General features: G+C 33.4%; 1 protein-coding gene across 1 annotated transcript; it reads left to right on the top strand.

Annotated features, from left to right (window-relative positions):
* The first annotated feature begins 10167 nt into the window (after positions 1-10167).
* On the top strand, positions 10168-18307 carry LOC110911053 (BEL1-like homeodomain protein 4). The gene is made up of 5 exons (XM_022155619.2): positions 10168-10324; positions 10493-11503; positions 12206-12585; positions 13054-13114; positions 17403-18307. Exons 2-5 carry the CDS (start codon positions 10577-10579, stop codon positions 18015-18017), a joined length of 1983 nt encoding a protein of 660 aa, XP_022011311.1. The 5' UTR covers positions 10168-10324; positions 10493-10576; the 3' UTR covers positions 18018-18307.
* The last annotated feature ends 1724 nt before the right edge of the window (positions 18308-20031 follow it).

The raw sequence follows: 20031 nt of genomic DNA, 5'->3' as shown, positions 1-20031 counted from the left end.
TTTTTCAAAGAAAATCATAAACCACCATGAGATTTCCTATAGGTTGATGGAAGTTGCACATGCACTTGTACAATATGTTCCTTATAATTTCTCCCATTATCTAATGAAAGATATTAAAAGCAACCCGTGGTCCGGCAGGCCATTCTTAGTGTTTCCTCGTTTCATGATGAGGGTAATCCCTAGCCAACTAGGATTTAGAGGTGTTCCTGCATAGTACCCCAAAGCTGAGGTGGTACTCCAGCAGAATATACGCAATACTCTGCTTGTACCAACTGCCAACAATACAGGTTTGGAGACCCACCTTTGGCTCTTTGTTGAGCTGATCTATGGAGAGGATGAGATATAGTTTTTGTTGTTGTTTGTTAAGTCTGTTTTGTTGTTTATTTTGTTAAAAATTTATATATTATGTCTTTACATATTTGCTTTCTGTTAACTTGGTTAGGGGGAAGGAAAAACAAATGGGTAAAAGGCATATGGTAAACCAAAGGAAGTTAATGAAACAAAACAACCTGTGTTCATCAGAAACAAAACATTTGACACAAAACTTTAAGTTTCTGATAACATAAAGTTGAAATCTGGTGAAATCTAGTAAAATAACTTCTAAATCTGATAAAAATATTTTTTCTCAAAAATGTTGAAAAACAGAAAATTCTAGACAGTTAAACTTCAAAAAGGAATGATAATGCTGAAATAAAACAACAACTGTGTGAAAATTCTAGAAAAACAATACACCATCATTCATCCTTCGAAAAATTTTCACAAAATATTCTTTGAAGAAAAGAACAACAGACTTGGACTTCTACCAAAAAACCATATGTAAGTGATATCTCTAATCTTTACTCATTCAATCTCATCTAAAAAAATGGAACACTCTATCTAGGAGGAACTTCTAAATCTGTTGAAATTCAAATAAACAACATCAGCAAGTCTTGTTCCAATACATCAGAAAATGGGATATATTTTCTGATGACATCATCAGAAGGAAATTTTTTACTTTCATAAAGGGGGAAGAATATAAAACTTCCACAACGCATATTGTTGGACCATTTTTGAAAATGGGTCCCACAAAAGGAAAAAGGTAACATGTAGCCATTAATATTCTCCAATTAAAAGAATGTTCGAGAAATTAAAGAATAAAAGTTGAGAAGAGGCAATGACCAAAACAAGAGATGTACCAGAGAGGATTTTGCAACAATTTATCAAAACCTTTAGAGAAGATGGGGCAGAGCAAGTCACTGCACATTTATGGGGTAATGTCTCTATGACAATAACCCCTACAAGAATCAGGAAATGGCTTGAACTCCCTATCTTTGATGATTACATTGAAACCCTAAACAATGAGGAGCTAATAAGTTTCTTTGTGAAGCTGGGATACAAGAGAAATATCACCAAGATTGTTGATTTCAGAAGGAATGAACTGCTAGCTTTCTGGCAGGTCATGATGGAGACACTCAACAAATGTCTCACCTCAAAAATAGGAGCGACTGATCATATTAATTTGTCCATTCTATTAATCATGTATGGACTCATCACTGGGTACAAACTTGATTATGGAACTGAAATTTTCAATCTGATGAAGAGGTCAATTCTCACCAGAAATGGGAGAATCTCTTCACAGTTACCCTATTCAAGATTCATTTCAATTTTTGTTGCCGAGACTTTTGAAGAGAGAAACATGGAGTTACCTGCTTTAGAAGCAATCTGGAGATCACCTACTATGAAGCCTTGGAATTCAAGTCAATGGTGGGCCTCAAACAAGGATGTACCTGTGTTGCAAGAAAGTATGATGAATCTGATTGAAGAAGATTCACCATACAGACTACACCATGAGGATATCCTAAACAAACCCACTGTGCATGAAGTATCAGCCACTATTGAAGTTTATAACTGCTCTTCTTCTCCTGAAGAAGAAGTTCAGAAGTCAAGATCATCAGAATCAATTGCAGCAGAAGGAAACCTGAACCTACAGATTAGAAACTGACCAGGAACTGAAGAAGCACATGTCCAAAGCCATCAGAACCCTGAAGCTGAATTCCATCATGAACCAGAATCCCTACATGAAGCAGAATCACACATTACTGGAACAGGTTCACATGATAACACTATTATATTTGATACTTCTATAGCTAAATCAGATTCTGAGCAATAAATATCTGCCACTTACAAAGTATCTTATAGAAACACTGGTGTTAATGAGGAGGTTTCAAGTTCCATCCGTCTCAACTCTGAATTAGAAAATGAGGAGGAGGTTGAAACTGCAACAGATAGAGATCACGAAACTGATCAAGGAAATCTAGGTAGAGAAAATTTGTTTTTCTCATCAACTTGTGGAGAATCATTTACTGGAATGATTCAAGGAAACAAGGAAATCCAGGATGAGAATCTGTCTTTCATACCTGGTGGAGGAGCTTCTGGCAAATCCAAGGATGCACTAGATTCTGGTAAATCCAAGGATGCACCAGAAACCTCCAAAACAGCTGCAGATGTGTCTGCGGCTGGTAAGTTAGATGGAGCATCTGTTGTTCCTAATATCCAAGAAACTCCAATTATGTCATCTGAGCAGCTTTGAAAAGTTTTAGATGATGTATATGAAGTTTGCAAAGATAAAAATCCAGTTAAGGAAAAGCTTGACTTGCTGTTATCAGAAATGAAGGATCAAAGATCAGAACTGAAGACTTTGACAGAATCAATGGAGCTCATCAAAGCACAATCAGAGAGAAACACTGAAAGATTGAAGATTCTACAACAACAGCAAAGCAAGTCACCAGAAACCAACATTTCTTCTGCAAATGTTTAGAAAGTCTTCACAGAAATGGAGAAGATCAAGTCACAAATTAAGGATGCTGTGGAATCAAGAACATCAAGTAGTTCTAACAAGATTTTGGAGGAGATCACCATTTTATGGGCCAGCAACAACAGTATCACAGATGCGCTTGAAAAACTGGTCAAAGAATGGGCTGCACTAAAGGAGCACAACAAAGAAGAATTTACCAAGGTGCAAGAGAAAGAAACCAGAAATTCTCAACTCATGGGAGATGTTCAATCTCTCATGAAAAGGATGCATTACAACATTGCCAGATTGGTAAATGTAGATGCCAAAGAGCTCATGATTCTCATTCCCAAAGAAGCCTCTCATCTGGAAATTCCAAAGATCATCAGACAGCAACCTAGTGTCACACCTGCTAGTCAAACTTGAACCATATCAATGGGTCCACCTCCACCAATATCAAAAGAAGAGATGATGAAATGGTATGAAGCTTCACCCAAAATTATCTCCGATTTAAATGTTGATGTCCCTCAGTCTAGTTCAAGACCAACTACATTAGGGGATATAGTCTTTAGTCAAGACATAACCCTGCAAGCAAAGAGAAAATCGTCAGAATCAGCTACATCTTCTTCAAAATTGCCAAAGATTGTACAGAAAAAGACACTTGAAGGTAACACAATCTTTGTTCAAGAAATTGACAAAGATGTGATGATGTTCCCAGAGCATAACCTTAAGGAGTAGTACTAGACGAAAGAAGATAAATTGGACAGACCACAAAGTCCAATAAGCAGGGGCTTGAGGGAGGAAAGGCATGAAAGAGGTCCAGGAAGCATCCACAAAGCTCATGATAATCCAATAACAAGAGTTCTGAAAGTGGATGATGACAAAACTGCAGACGGTTCTGGAGGATATTTTGAGCAAAACAAGTATACTCTCCTAAGAAAAGATGGCACTGAATAGAAGATAACTGATGGAGATTTGGCAGATCATCTGCATCCACTGGACATTCTGTTTATAAAGAAAACATATGATGATGACAAAGGCAACAACAAATATGTCAGAAGAGCACTCAAAAGCATCTCAAAAGCAGGAGTCAAGTTATTTGAAAGGATAGCTCTTACTCATTTTGATTTATGCATTAACTATGATTATGTTCATCAGAAGAAAGTCCACATCCCTCCACCAGACACATCAATCCCCAAAGAGCTGGAAAAACAAGTGAGAACTAGAGATATCATTGAACAAACAGTGCATCAATTACAAGAAGAAGAAGCCAGAATTTGGTATAAAGGAATGTATGACATCTGCAAAAAGTGCATCAAGTACAAGAAGAAGCTTGAGAAAGATGATCTGCACAAATATGCAAAACTATTCTAAAAACATTTTAAATTTCATGTTATTTTGTCTTGTAATCTCTTTTTGAACAAAAGTGTTTGTGATTTGCAAACTTTGTTTCCATTGTTTGGGAATTTTATTTGAAGTATGTTCATTTGTTATAAGGTAGTTGATTTTTCTTACAATACTTAGGGGGGAATTGTTAGGAAACTTTTATGTAAGTATTGAAGAAAAAGATGATCAACCTGATCATATGCTGAAGATACAGTCAAGAAAGATCAATAAAAAGGTGCCTACATGATAACAAGACAAGAAGAAATGAAAGACACATCTTCAACTAAGTAAGTATCAGGAAGTGATCAAGACAAAGAAAACGATCAGGCAAGACCATCCGATGAAGTCTAATGATAAATCTGGTATTTATCATCAGAATCTGGTAAGTCTGATCATCAGAATTTTTGATGATCAATTTCATCAAAATTCTGGTAGCTGGTCACTAGAATTTCTGGTAGACCAGCTTGTCTTGGAGATAAGCCCTGACACAACTGAAAAGTAGCAAGTTGACAATAACCCATTCAATGAATATGCCAAAAAGCTACTTTGTGCAGAGTAAGTGCATGAATAAACAAATGTTTATTCATGATCCGGACTCTCTACAAATAGAGATGTCAACCCAGAAGGTTAAATTAGTTGAGCTAAGAATTTAATACACACACCACAAACTCCATTACCCTTCACACATAATTTTTTAAGCATTCATTTTGTAACAGTCAATAACTTTGTTTTACAAAGTAATCAATATACTTGAAAATTCTGTAAGTTGTCTCTTGAAAGTTTGATTTCTAGTTCCGCACAGTATTTTCCTATTTGTTGAAATCTATTTGCCATATTAAGTCTTTGAGTATCTTTATCTGGGATCAACAACTAAGCTATAATCTGACTTTGGAACATAATACATAACAACTAAAATATATTTTGCATAATTGGACTTGTCATATGCCCATCCGACCTCTCGAACCCGCCTATACGCGCATAACTAGTTATGCGAACCTAGTTCGCATAATTAGGCGTAACAGGTCAAAATTTTACAAACCTTTCAAAATCAGAATGTTGGTATAATAAAACTTTATCCAATGAGTCGTTACACTCATATAGGTATAAACCACATTCTACTCGATCTACGCTTAATCTAGCGAACCGATCATATTCTTAAGTATTGAGTCGTGCCTAAGGAACTAACCTATGATCCGTATACATTCTAACAGATAACTGAATCTGTTCACTCCAGACAACAGAACCACCCGGATATTCGGACTTGAGTTTTAATACTTTGATTTACGGCTTTTACTATATTAAAACCGTTATCGGTTGGAAGCTAGCAAAAAGTTAAATACTCTTAACTTATTTTGTTTTAAAACTTGGGGTATGGCGAATACGCCACTTGGAGCGGGTATTATGTAAACGAGCCGCCTATGATAGCTCATAAATGTAAGAACTCGGTTTAATCTGTTATATTTGATAACTGAAACAATTGGGGGTTATGGTACAGTGTCCGGGCGTCTTCACTCATGAACTATTATGGCCATACAGAATAACATGTCGGGGTAGGCAAACAGACTGTAAGACACGTTATTAAACTTTGGTGTGTACCTTAATCATTATAGCACTAAAAATGACCGACTTTGATATCTGGTTCCCATTGTATGACAAATATGTAAATCTGGTGACAAGATAAAATCCCAAGAAATATTAAATGATCACCTACGGGTTTTCTCTATGTATAAAATTATTTTTGAAAAACTATTTTCAAAACGAGTCAGTTAATTGTATTTACCAGCGAAAGCTGACGTATTTTCAAAAGATTAAACTGCAAGTACCGAACCTTTATATTAGGCTGGGAATCCGAGTCGGCTATGAAAAGGCTATGGAATTTTCAACTCCTAGCTTAACGCTTATGATGTCTAAGCTTCTTTTACTAGATCCCGCCTGTGGGCTTTTATTTGATCACTTATACAAATTTTATTTATATTCAGACTTTTAATGAATGAATATTTTTGCTCTAATACTTCCGCTATATTATGTTATTGCGATACTGTTATCCAATCGTCACAACCCATCCAGGCCCACCAGAAATCGGGTGTGACAGGTCCTAACCCAAGATGAACTCCCTAATCCTGCACTCAACACTCTAAAAGAGGAAATAGACTGTGAAACATAAGCAATGATTTTATGGAGCACTTCATTCTTAAACCAGTTATCAACCCTTGTGAGAGGTAATCATAGTACTTACCCGAGCTGCCATAGCAACAACATAGCTTCGACTGTGACCCCCCAACCGTGGCAGATTATAGATCTGGGCATGTTGATTGTCCAAAGCTTATGGCCCTATTAATATTTCATAATTAAACATGTTACAATATTAATTTGTCACACCTTGAATATAAGCTCAAATATTCAAACAATAGTTCAAAAGAAATAACATTGGAAATCTCTTTATTAACTTCTAAGGCATTTCCCTATATGATCTTGATCCAAGCAATCTTCAGTTCTCATTTCCTATATCACATGTAAAAGCTTTTTGGGTCAACTATAATGAGAGCTAGTGAGTAAATCTAAGTTAAATAAAAATTCATTTATTTTAAAAATAAACATGCAACTTATGTGTAATTAAGTATAACATACAATGAACAATGAACCATAAATAAAATAAACTAAGCCAATGCTTGAGTCTTGAACCCCAAAGGGTGTGACTAAATGATGAAGGCAATACTAACATCCCACCTAGGTTGGGAAGAGGAAGGTCTTGGGTTCAAGTTCCACAGACGACAGGGGATTAAAGAAATTAGTCATTCAAAAAAAAATACCAACATCCCATTCTCATGAGGAAAGGTCAGCCTAAGAATAATGAGGTGATACCAACATCCCATAGTCATGAGGAAAGGTCAGTCGTGGATTCATAATGATGATAGCTTGCATACTTGAATTGAATAACCACTACACATAAAACAAATAAACAACCAATCCAAGTAACACTTCAACTACACATTCATAATGCATGCTTGATAAATGATTATAAACGAATGCATGCTTAATAATTTGGTGGAAAAAGAGGAATAAGATTTACTCACTGTTTGCGAAGCGTTCCACGAATGAAAAAGTATACCTCACGTGAGTGAATAAATCAAACAATCAATTTACCCTATAATATATGTAGCAAATAATCTAAATAAACAAAACAATAAATATCACAAAACTAATTATTCGAGTTCGTGATTTGGGGACTTTTGTGTAAAGGAAATATAATATATCATCATCATACTCTATATATCCCACCAATAGCAAAGCTAAGGTAGGGTCTGAGGATGGCGAGATGTAGACAACCTTACCTCTACCCCGTAGGAATAGAGAGGTTGCTTCCAATGAGACCCCCGACTCGGTTGTAGTTTTGCATCAAGCCTTGGACATAAGGCACATAACACTCAGCAATTGAGACAAACGTCGAATAGTGCATGTACCCCCTTGTCTTTTGGCTAGCAACGCCACCACATGATGCATGATTAACCATCCCCCTCTTTTAATGTTATTTTCACAAAATTAGAAACATAACGTTAAAATTAGTAAAATAACGCCTTGTTTGCGGTCTGCGCATATAGTGTATATATGTGTGTGCCATCGGGGGCAAAAGTGAAAGTGCACTAATTGTAACATTATTTTACTAATTTCGTGAAAATAACATTAAAAGCTGAGGACGGTTAATTAGGCATCATGTGGTGGCATTGATAGTTGAAAGACAAAAGGGTAGATGCACTAATCGGTCTTTGTCCCGATTGCTGAGTGTTATGTGTCTTATGTCCAAGTCTTGATGCAAAACTACTATCGAGTCGGGGGTCTCACTGGAAGCAGCCTCTCTATTCCTACGGGGTAGAGGTAAGAGTATCTATATCTTATCCTCCTCAGACCCTACTTTTGCTTTGCTATTGGTGGGATTTAATAAGTATCATGATGATGGTATAATATATAAATTTCCAAATTCCAAAAATATGTTTATATATATATATATATATATATATATATATATATATATATATATATATATATATATATATATCTATATATATTGAACTATATGATTATATAAATAAACGTAACTTGGATTAATATTATTATTCCAAGATGTAATAGAATTGGTTATGTTATTTTTGTAAGTTTTGAATTTTAGAAATAATGAATTTTCAACAATGCTACTAATTAATTATACAACTTCCTAATCAATAATAATACAAGTCCAAATATGAATAATTAATCATCTAAGTTACTAAAATCTAAATAATTAAACTTAGCCATCTAATCATTTTTTGGTAGGCATAATTTATATAATTAAAGTTGTCCATAGGAATTCTGAGTTCTAGAATCCTCAATTGCATTTCTTTTTCATCATAACCCTTCTTCTGGAGTCGTATTTTATAACGAACCTGATTATTGAAGTTTTGAACCCCAAAAGATTACAGTTTCCATTTTCCTTTTTGTGTATTTTTTCTTGAAGTTATTATGATTTTTGGCGTTTTTGTGTTTCGAGTATGATCAATGAAAGGGATGTTAAGTTAATTTATATATTGAGTTTTAGGCGGGAGTTTATTCCTCACTGAATGTAAAGCATTAAAGCCTCTAGCGTTTTTTGGCGTTTTGTTTTGTTTTTTTCATTACTACAATGATTTCTCTGGCATTTCAGATGCTTTATAATTAATCTGCCAGAAGTGACGTTTTTGGCATTTTAGAGTTTTTATTTTTGGCAATTTTACCTTTATACCCCTAATGAAGCCCACGCACGTTGTAGACTTATACATATTTACTAAAACGCCAGCGCATCAATCCCAGCCACAAATCAAAAAGATCTTGTAGCTGAAAATCGTTCTCACCGTTTTTACACTTATAGACGTTTTCCCTAAATCCTGCCGATATATATTGCTAAGTGTCATATAATAATAATCTTTATAAAAATTTAAAGGAAGTAAATGTGTGTGTGTTTGTGTGTGTGTGTGTATAGGGGAATGTTAATATACAATATATCTGAACGTGCAATTGTACGATATGAAATTACGCATGTTATAAACCATAATCACGCATGAAGAAAAACCATAATCACGCATGGTTATCATTTGTGATTATGGTTTTTCTTCGTGCGTGATTGTGGTTTTTTTTGTTCAAGCGTGATTAGGGTTTTGAGTTTTATAACATGCGTAATTTCATATTGTGCCATGAAACGTTAAGAAATATTATTTTTTACACTTTTACTATATATTTATATATTTATGCATTGATATAAATAAATATGTTGTATAACAAATATATGTTGGCAAATATTTGATGGTGGAACTTTTTTATATATATATAAAATTTTATACACATATGATTTTAATTTTTTTAATTTTTGTACAGATTTGTGACATACAAGACATGAAAGTTCAAATGAAATCATTAGTTAATGCGAAAACTCGAAAACTAACTAAAAAAACCTAAAAAACATACCAAAAATTTGTTTTTTTTTTCATACAAATTTTCGCTATTTTAGGTATATAAAAAAAATTTCAAAAAAAAAATAAAATTGTAGTACACATGTGCACTACAAATTTTTTTTTAATTTTTATTTTTTGAAAAAAAGGTTTTTTTTATATACAAAAACTAGCAATTTTTAATAAAAAAATTGCAAAAAAAATTGGTGTGTTTTTTAGACTTTTTAGTTAGTTTCGAGTTTTCGCGTTAAAAGTGGTTTTCATTTGAATTATAGACATACTTATTAAAAAATATATATATTAAATGGAGTTATCGCGAGATTTTTTGAACTGATTTTCAAATTATTATTTTCCATGTTTTCTGTACAAAAATCATCAATCTAAGGAGTGTGTGATCATTTACTATATGTTATTTTATCTTAATTTAGGACCTATAAAAATCATCAATCTAAGTGTGATCATTTACTATTTTATCTTAATTTAGGACCTATAAAAATCATCAATCTAAGGAGTGTGTGATCATTTACTATCGACCTAAATAATATATATATTATATACACATATATAATACAAAGTAGTTCGTCTCTTTCTCTCTCTATCGAGAAGGCGATTGCAGAGAACACTCAGTACTGTAAAAGAGAGAAAAGGAGAGAGAATTCAAGAACTGAGAAAACGATATCTGAGAAGTTTTCTTTTTAACAACACATAAGAGGTTAGTTTAGTATATATTCATGCTTTTCAATTCATAAAAAGTTGAACAATTTTTTATTCATCTTCTTTAAACTTATCAAATTTGACAAAACCGTCAGCAAACACCCATTTGGTGCTTACTGTTTCACCCCTTTCTTTGTCTTTAATCTCCATCATCCTCAATCTATAGGGTCTGCAATTTGATTTGATGAATATGATGGTGATGATGATATCATGGAAGTAGTAAATTCAAGAAAACCTAGTGAATTATTCTATGTCACAAGATTATATGTTCAATTTCCCACATGGGTTCCAGAGATCAACGTCAGCTCAAGATCAGATCCGGAGATTAGAAGAAATGGATGAGGGACATGGTGGTTTACCGGCGGTGTACGAGACCGGAGCCGGGATGTTGTCCGAATTGTTCAGTTTCCCAACTGCTACAACAAATACCAATACCAATTCCGAATTGTTGGTGAACCAGATGAATAATTACCAACAACACAATCGCGTAAACCGGTCGGTAACCGGTGGAGATTGGTATGGTAACACCACCGCTCAAGCCATGCAACTTTTTATGACAAACCCTAATCAAGAATCACCATCTGCCGATTCTACCCTTCACCATCAACAAAACTTTGGAACCGGACAAGGGCATTTTGGTCCTTCAACACAATTCACATGGGTTGCTCCGGCTGGTGGTACTACATCTCATGATGGTGAAACCGTCGGTGGTGTTCTTGAAGTCCCCCTTTCACTTTCATTATCTTCTGCTAAAATTGAGGACTTGAGAATTAATGATGATTCGGCCGCCGCTGGAATGTTGTACTTTAATCAAGTTAGTGGTGGTGGTGGTGGTGGTGGTGGCGATCTTTACCGGAATTTGCATATGGGTCAGACCAACCATCCGATTCATATCGGGTTCGGATCGAATTCATTAGGAGTTGTAAAAGTGCTTAGAAATTCAAGGTATGTGAAGCCTGCTCAAGAATTGTTGGAAGAGTTTTGTAGTGTTGGAAGGGGCAATTTCAAGAGAAACAAATCCGGGTCAAAACATAATAATTCGAAACCGAATCCGAGTAATAGTAGCGGCGGTGGTGGTGCATCTTCTTCTTCATCTAAAGATCTCCCTCCTTTGTCATCAGCAGAGAGAATTGAGCATCAAAGAAGAAAGGTCAAACTTTCTTCCATGCTTGATGAGGTAAGTCAAACTCTCTCTCTCCTCTCTCTCTCTCTCTCTCTCTCTCACTCTCTCTCTCCTCTCTCTCTAGACGGCATAACATTCCGGTGACTATTGGGATTGTCTTTACAAAAGCCGGCAGTAAAAAATAGGTTTAACTGACAAAGTATGCTGAGTTGCTAACATCAATGTTTAAAAAGAAAAATAATGTTGTAAAATAAAGATTACATAAAATTTAGATTTGGTAAAACCGTGACAAGGTTGTTACATACTATAATCATCATCTTAGATTATAATAATAGGGTTATAGCTTGCTTAGCTTTATAATACATTATAAAAATGCTTTCTTATTTCTTTGGAAAATGTATACATTATTGCAAATTTGAAATTTTCCACAAACTATATAAAATTCATGTTATTTAGTTTAATAATATTATATACAGTTAATCTTTGGCTGTATTGAGAAAAATATGCAATATTTAGTAACACAACAATCTTGTTGGTGTCAATTGTCATCAACAGGGATTTCTTTACAATATATTAACAATCTTTTGTTTTTGTGTGTTCTAGTTAATCTAGCTATCAGTCAGCTTGTTAATAAACAAACAAAGGTATTTAGTAAAATCACATTCATAAAGTAGAATCTGAGTCAGTTAGTTTGTTTGTTATTGTGTCTTGTAGTTGTAATTAGATAGGCGAAAATGATATTGTAATCAAATGTAGGTGGATCGGAGATATAACCACTATTGTGAGCAAATGCAAATGGTGGTGAATTCTTTTGATTTAGTGATGGGCTATGGAGCGGCGGGGCCATACACTGCATTAGCACAAAAGGCCATGTCTCGCCATTTTCGTTGTTTAAAAGACGTGATATCGAGCCAATTGAATCACAGCTGCGAGTTATTGGGAGAGAAAGATCCGAGTACTTCTGGTGTCACGAAAGGCGAGACACCGAGACTTAAGTTGTTGGAACAAAGCCTGAGACAACAAAGGGCATTTCATCAAATGGGCATGGAACAAGAAGCTTGGAGACCTCAAAGAGGCTTGCCTGAACGTTCTGTCAACATTTTAAGAGCTTGGTTGTTTGAGCACTTTTTACACCCGTAAGTCTTTTTTATTTCATTTAATTTTGCTTTATTAATAACACTACCAATTTTACTTTAATAATCACAAAACAAAAATGAAAACCTAGTAAATGTTAACTTAATTTTGCTTTAGTAGTAACAAATAAATTTTACTTTAGTAATCACAAAACAAAATTGAAAACCTAGTAAATTGAAAACCAATTTTACCCCTTAAAATTTAAATAGAGAGGTGTAACCAAATTATTGGATATGAAATAATGGTAAATGTCAATTACTACTTTAATATTCAAATTAGAGATTGAACAATAACTATCAAGTAAGGATAATTTAAATAATAATAACTATGATAGATAATATAGTCAACTAGAATATTAATTAAGCTTTGTAAAGCCTAGTACTTTAGAATGTAAAAGCATTAGGATATAAAAGACACTTTGAAGGCTGATTAATTAAGCTAACTATATTTTGCATGAAACCGATCCGCAGGTATCCTAGTGATGCTGATAAACATTTGTTGGCTCGACAAACTGGATTGTCAAGAAATCAGGTTTGTTACCTACTTAACTTCTCATCCCTATCCCTCTCAATCACTCTCGAATGCATATACAAATAGATATGAACTGAAAGATACACCTATCTGTGTGTGACATGGCCTGCTTTCCTTTTAAGATAACGACATCTTAATAGCAATGCTCATAAAGAGTAGGATGAAAGTTAAAATAAATTGTAGGTGAGAAATGCCATTATTGGTATGTTAATCCAAACATTTTTCCAAGAAATCGGGTTGGCATGATTTCTTTTTCCTCTTCATGTTTTCCATTAATTACTTTAAATCATAAAAGATTGTTTCTTTAACAAGACTGATGCTTTTTCTGTGTTAAAGAGATTGGTATGTATTTTCTGTTTATAAAAAATAGTTACAATTTTGGTTTACAAGATTGTTCTTATTTTGACTTAATATACTACAAACTACCTATATTAGTTGGTTAAATGACAGAATTATGAATCACTACACAATTTATTTTACATCAAATTGTTGTATAAAACTAAAACGAACTGAACAATAAAGTCTAAAATTGCGATATCTGTAATAATAATAACAATAATTTCAATAATAAGAATAATAATAATATATTGTATGATTAGTAATAATATTAATATTAATAATTACAATTATAATTAGTAATAATAATAAATAATAAGAATAATAATAATAATAATATATAGTAAGATTAGTAATAATATTACTATTAATAACTACAATTATAATTAGCAATAGTAATAATAGAATTATATAATCAGTTAAAAAGAGCAAAGTGCGCCAATGATCTCTAGATCAAGTGGTTGAGGGCTTGGATTTCTTTTGAGAGATGCAGGTTTGACTCCCACTTGGTGCAGAGTGAGGCACTGGTGCGCAATGATAGGAGACCCAGGGAAACCTGGGTTGGATCCTTGAGCCAAACGGGTTTTCCCCGGAATTGGTGGTGGACTCGGGTTACTCTCGGAGTACTCCGTTTGTCCAGTGAGTGCCCCGAGAGTGCTCGAGATTGATTTTGTTGGTCGTTCAAAAAAAAGAGCACGGTGCATTTTTAAATTTTTAATATATAAAAATGCTATAAATCGCGTTACAAACATTTAAGTTATAAGGAATAATCTACTCTAATTAACCCTAGTAATTTCAACAAAAACATAATTTCTGAGAACTTTTTTTTTTTCTGAGAACTAACGTAATTTCTGTGGTACGTTAGAGAAAAAGAAAAGTAATTTAGACTTTTCGAGTTCAATGAAAGCTGTAGCAATTTTTGCCCTTTTGTAACACATCAATATTTACGGTTTTTTAACGTTAACAATAGAGTATGAGATATTTTATGTATTAAATTCATGATTATTCATTATATTTTCTATGCTGTAAAAACATGTTCTTTAATGAACTCTTTATTTATAAAATGGTCCTTTTTAGACTAATTAATAAAAATCATTCTTTATAAACATGCTATCTGTTTATTGCCATACAAGTACATAATATGATATGACATATTTTATATATAATTATTGATAAATAAAAAAAATTTGGTATTCTGTAAAAGCTTTTAATCAATAAATATTTTACTTTTTAAATATAGAATTTCTTTTAAAGAAAGAATACATATATATCGGATGGTAATAATTGAACACAATCATTTGTACAAGAAATAAAAGAAGTAATGCTTGGGTTAGTACTAAAAATAGAGATGTTGCACTTGTGAACAGTGAAGTGAAGAAGACAGGGCATCTTATTGATCGTAATTACAGTTGAGACAAGACGTGTGATCTTATTTTACACCTTATCTGCACACTGCCACTGCTTTAAGTAATTGTGTACAACAAATATAACAACTGCTTTCTTTGCTTTCTCGTGCATCTAGTCCCTTTAGCCAATTTGTCTTTTTATATATATTCTCTTAATTGTTGCATTTTTATATAAAAACATATGATTTAATTTTGGTTATCATTATCTTTTAGAATTTTATACATCAACTTACAATTTTATAACGTAATCTAATCCACCCTAAAAAATTGCACCTTCGACCAAATACGATGTGACATGCCACCATCAGCTAGTTAAATATTTACTTGTCTTATTTGAAAAGAAATTGTGCATAGGATCTTGCATTAAACTATGTGTATATATCAAAGTTAGTTTCGTTAATTTGTACTCAATGAATATAATTATTATATTTAACTGAAATTAAAATTTAGAATAGTATCTTACATTCCTGTAATAAATTATGAATTAAATAGTTATTTTAACAGTTAAATTTGAAGCTACAATATTAAAAAAAAAAATCAACTTAATTTCACTGTAACCAACTACATTTAGAAGAAATTATATATATTTAGACATAACTGGTTAACTGTTATTCTTTCTTTTTTGTTAATTAGATCTTTTTAATATGTATTATTGATCTGACTTCTTAAAATAATTTAAAGAAAATTTATTTGGATGTCTATTAAGATCCTGTATGTATTATTGATCGTTGACTCTCTTTCTTTCTGCATAAATACCATAACAAATATGTGAAGGAGTAAATTACACAGTGAAACTGTTAAGTGTGTGCAAAGTATGGTGTATTTGTGTGTGATTGTATTGATAATTGTAATTAGGGTTTTACAAGAGAAAGAGTTATATACTTAACCCGTATTTAAATAATATTACCTCTAACTATCATTAATAATATTGTTATCTTATAAGCACAATAACCCTTTACCATATTTATAACTGTGTTAAATTAATATTTTGTGTTTAAAGCGTTTTATAGGCACTAAGACTCTTCAAATTGTATTAGTTTATCGGTTTATATATATTTTATGAAATGGTTGTATAAGATTAAGATTAATACTAGATATCTTAAAGCACCCTTGAGTTTATGATACAGTCAGAAAAAAAAATGACTGTTGGATGACAGAAGTCATTCTCAGTGTACCATTTATGATGACAATATATATACGTCCACTTCACCATGGCTTTTATTATACTATTCATCTCTCTTCATTGTACTATTTGGTTCTTCTTGTGTCTGTATTCGAAATCTTTTCATGGAGCATTAGATTCTTGATTTTAAACAGTTTACAGATGTATGGTATGTTCACCTGGAAGGCTAGAATTCTGCTTATCTAACGTTATAAAATACGTTTTAAATAAATCTTTGTGCTGGTTGGAGTATAGTGTTAGGTATCAAACAGAATATATCCTCGTAAGTTAAATATGCTTCTTTATGTGTTATAGTGAATATATAACTCATGCCATTGATTTAAAAAAATAATAATTTACAATTTTCATGTTATTATAAATATAGATGGTTTGATCTCAACAGCCATATGATGATATGTTATGAAACACTTAAACCAAGATTTTATGAGTTTAGATGGCATGTTTGTGATATTTTTATTTTATGTTTTTTCAATTATATTCTTTTCACCTATAAAAATAAGATTTGGGTGAGCTTTTTTTGAATAGAAGGTAATGAAACAAAAATGTAGTGTTAAAAACAAAACTTAAAGCATATTGTTTTTGACATTTAATAGGATCTTAGTGGTCCTGCATGTCCTCATCATATCTAATATCATAAAAGAATTTTGTCATCTTGAGGTAAATCGCTAAACAACACTTATTGAGAATTATACATGAGATTTACATATAACAAAGGGCCGATTATACTATAGTGGTCCGTCAGTGAAATGAATTTGACGTTCAAAAAAAAAATTAACACCTGACTTAAGATGATATGTACCTCTTAATAGACTCTAGGAACCAAGATTTTATGATATTAGTTGACATGTGTATGATATTCTTACCTAGTTTTTGTGTGTTTTTTACTATGTTCTTTTCACATAATAAAAACAAAAATGTAGTGTTAGAGCATTCACATTCTATCCACCAAATCTTGAGAGATGGGTTTTTAAATTATAAAAAGTGGTTTAAGTGGTTGTGAGTGAAGGAGAGAGAAAATGTTACTGTTCATCTGTATATTTGGGGGACACTGTTCACCCTGTATAATTTTTTAATATATTCTGAAAGTGATTGTGAGTAGAGGAGAGAGAAAATGTAATATATATTGAAAAGGAGAGAGAAAAAGTATTTGTTTTTAGTGGAAATATATTGGTATAGGAGTTGTTTTTTAGTGGAATGTATGTATATTTTTAGTGGATTGGATGTGAATGCTCTTAGAAAACAAAACTCAAAGCAATTTATTTTCTTGACAGTAAACAGGATCTTATTGGTACTGCATGTCCTCATCATATCTGATCATAAATGATTAATAGTATGTTTGTGCGTATATGTGTATGGTTTTCAGGTTTCAAATTGGTTCATAAATGCAAGGGTCCGGTTGTGGAAACCCATGGTGGAAGAAATGTACCAACAAGAAAGCAAAGAAGAAGAAGGTGACCACCATCAAGATCATGAAAACCTAGACCAAGAAAACAACTCAGAAAACAACATTAATTACAATAATAATCAACACCAAAATGGTCCACCTTCATTATCTTCTTCATCTGCACTTGCACAAACTCCAATGCCTCCACCTCTACTACCACCAGCTACCACCACTGCACCACCAGCAACAAGATCCGAAATCAATGACCCTGAAAATGACCCATCAATCCTTGCAATCAATACTCAAAACTGCTACTCAGAAAACCAAGCTACTGCCATGTCATACACTTACACTCCTATCAATCTCCCCACAACCACCACCACATCCACTGGAAACACTACCACGGCCCTGCCACCCTTTCCGGCCACACATGAGGCCGACACCTGCCGCCGTGATGATGCGGCGGACATAGGTTCGACACTGATAAGATTTGGAACCACTGCTGGTGACGTGTCACTCACATTAGGGCTACGTCACGCCGGAAACCTACCGGAGAAGACATCGTTTTCAGTTAGAGAGTTTGGGGGGTGTTGAATATTTGTTACGTGTCTATAAGGTACCTAGTAATTTAAATTAATATTTTTAGGCAAATGTTATACCGAGAAGATCATAATTTTCTTTCTTTTTTGTTACTCTATATATATTTTCTACATGTAAAACAAAAAATCTGAAATTGTATAACATGGTAAAACCAAAAAGGTAGTAGTGTATGTGTTAATAACACTATTTGGGTCTATTATAATTCTATAGCACTATAATATAACTAGTACGTACTTACCATGTATATTTCTTGATTTTCTCATGTATGAAATTAACGTTTGCCCTTGTCTATGTTATAGATTAGAATAAGTACACCAAATTGCAAAAAAATAAAAAATAAAAATAAAAAATATTTATTTTCAAATGCCATCTATTTTAGCTGTTATTTTTTTCATTAATGATATTGGCTTACACTCGATTAAATTAAGTAAGATACAATTTTTTGGAGTTGAAGACCTCAAACTAACATCAAACACAACGTATGTATACGATGGGTTTTAACTAAAAGAGTAGGCTTGTAAACAAACTGAACAAACATGAACGAAGCAAGTTTTTATTCCTTTGTTTAACTTTAATCGAATAAACGATCGAGCACGAACACTTAAATGAACAAAAAATGTCTTTTTTTATTCATTAATTTGTTAAGAAAACAAATGTGTTCGTGTTCGTTTGTTAATAGTATAGACTAACACTACTACAAAAAGAGGCATTTGCTATTATATGTTTTGCTACGGGCAAATTTTGCTATGAATTAGCTACGGATTTGCTACGAACGCATTATGCTACCATTTTGCAACGAATATTCCGTCGCAATTGAAATACGTAGCAAAATCCGTAGCAAATCCATAGCCAAAACTGAGGAAATAAAGAAGACGTCTATAATATCAATAAAACTAAACTAAATTGTAACGTGTGATGTTCCTTTTTCATAAAATTAGACAAATCTAATATACTGTAACACCCCAAATTTAAAAAAAAACGTCTAGGGGTAAATTTTAAATAGTTATTCATCACTAAAATAGTAGTTCAACATGGCGTATCGATGTTCGTTGTGTTATGCAGAGACACTCAGATCACATCTTTGGAAAAAAAATCCCTAATGCAATGAAAACTAGATTGCATATCAGCACGACCTATCGTCCCCAAACTAACAAAAAAAGGAAAGGGTTGTTCAATCCCTTGTAGATATGCTTCGAGCATGTATTATATATTTTGGTGGAAGTTGAGATAGTCACTTGCCATTAGCAAAATTATGCCTATAAACACAGTTATCACGCAAGCATACGTATGCCGCGATATGAGATGTTGTATGGGCGTAGATGTAGAACTCCAGGCACGCTTTAAAGCCGCACAAATAAACAGAAGTCTTATGCAGACTAAACGTGCACGACCTATTGAGTTTAGTTTTGGGGATATAGTAATGCTAAAAGTATCTTAAAGGAGTATCACCCCAAAGGGTGCATAGCCATATGCGACATGATCATACCAATGGTTTTTCTCTAAACACTGACTGATTTTAGACTCTTTCCTGCATGGGAACGTCCGCGTGTGTGTTTAGGGACTGTACACTGATAGGACGAGCAATACACGTGGCAGGACCAGACAGCCAATCAGTTTGTAACAAGCCTGGCAATTACACCTTCCATAAGGGAGGAATCACGTAGGGGACAATATATATGAAAGGACGACCACGTGGCACCAATCATTCATCGCCAGACACTGCTACACAATCTCCACTAACCGCTGGTGGAAGGCCCGACAGAAGGTACACCTGAGTAGTGATGGATGACCAGTCACAATGCGCCATATGACCCAACCTCTGTAGATACTACATGTCCTGCCACAGAGGACCAGGTGGATATTCTGTGACAATGACAGTTGTACTCAGGCCCATCAGCCCACAATCCTCCTTTCCAACATTCGGCTATAAATACAAGACTCCTCTAAAGGTTCAGGAATCGACTTTCCCTCTCTCTCGCTCTTAACACACACTCTTTTATTCTTGTTA

Source organism: Helianthus annuus, chromosome 15, assembly GCF_002127325.2.
Source record: "Helianthus annuus cultivar XRQ/B chromosome 15, HanXRQr2.0-SUNRISE, whole genome shotgun sequence".
Classification (NCBI taxonomy): Eukaryota; Viridiplantae; Streptophyta; class Magnoliopsida; order Asterales; family Asteraceae; genus Helianthus; species Helianthus annuus.
Note: the sequence above shows the minus strand (reverse complement) of the source record. Positions and strands in the feature narration are given on the sequence as shown.

Coding starts and splice junctions, on each gene's coding strand:
- LOC110911053 (XM_022155619.2), top strand. CDS start 10,577: ATGTCACAAGATTATATGTTCAATTTCCCACATGGGTTCCAGAGATCA. Junction 12,586..13,053: donor TTTGAGCACTTTTTACACCC/GTAAGTCTTTTT, acceptor ACCGATCCGCAG/GTATCCTAGTGATGCTGATA. Junction 13,115..17,402: donor CTGGATTGTCAAGAAATCAG/GTTTGTTACCTA, acceptor TATGGTTTTCAG/GTTTCAAATTGGTTCATAAA.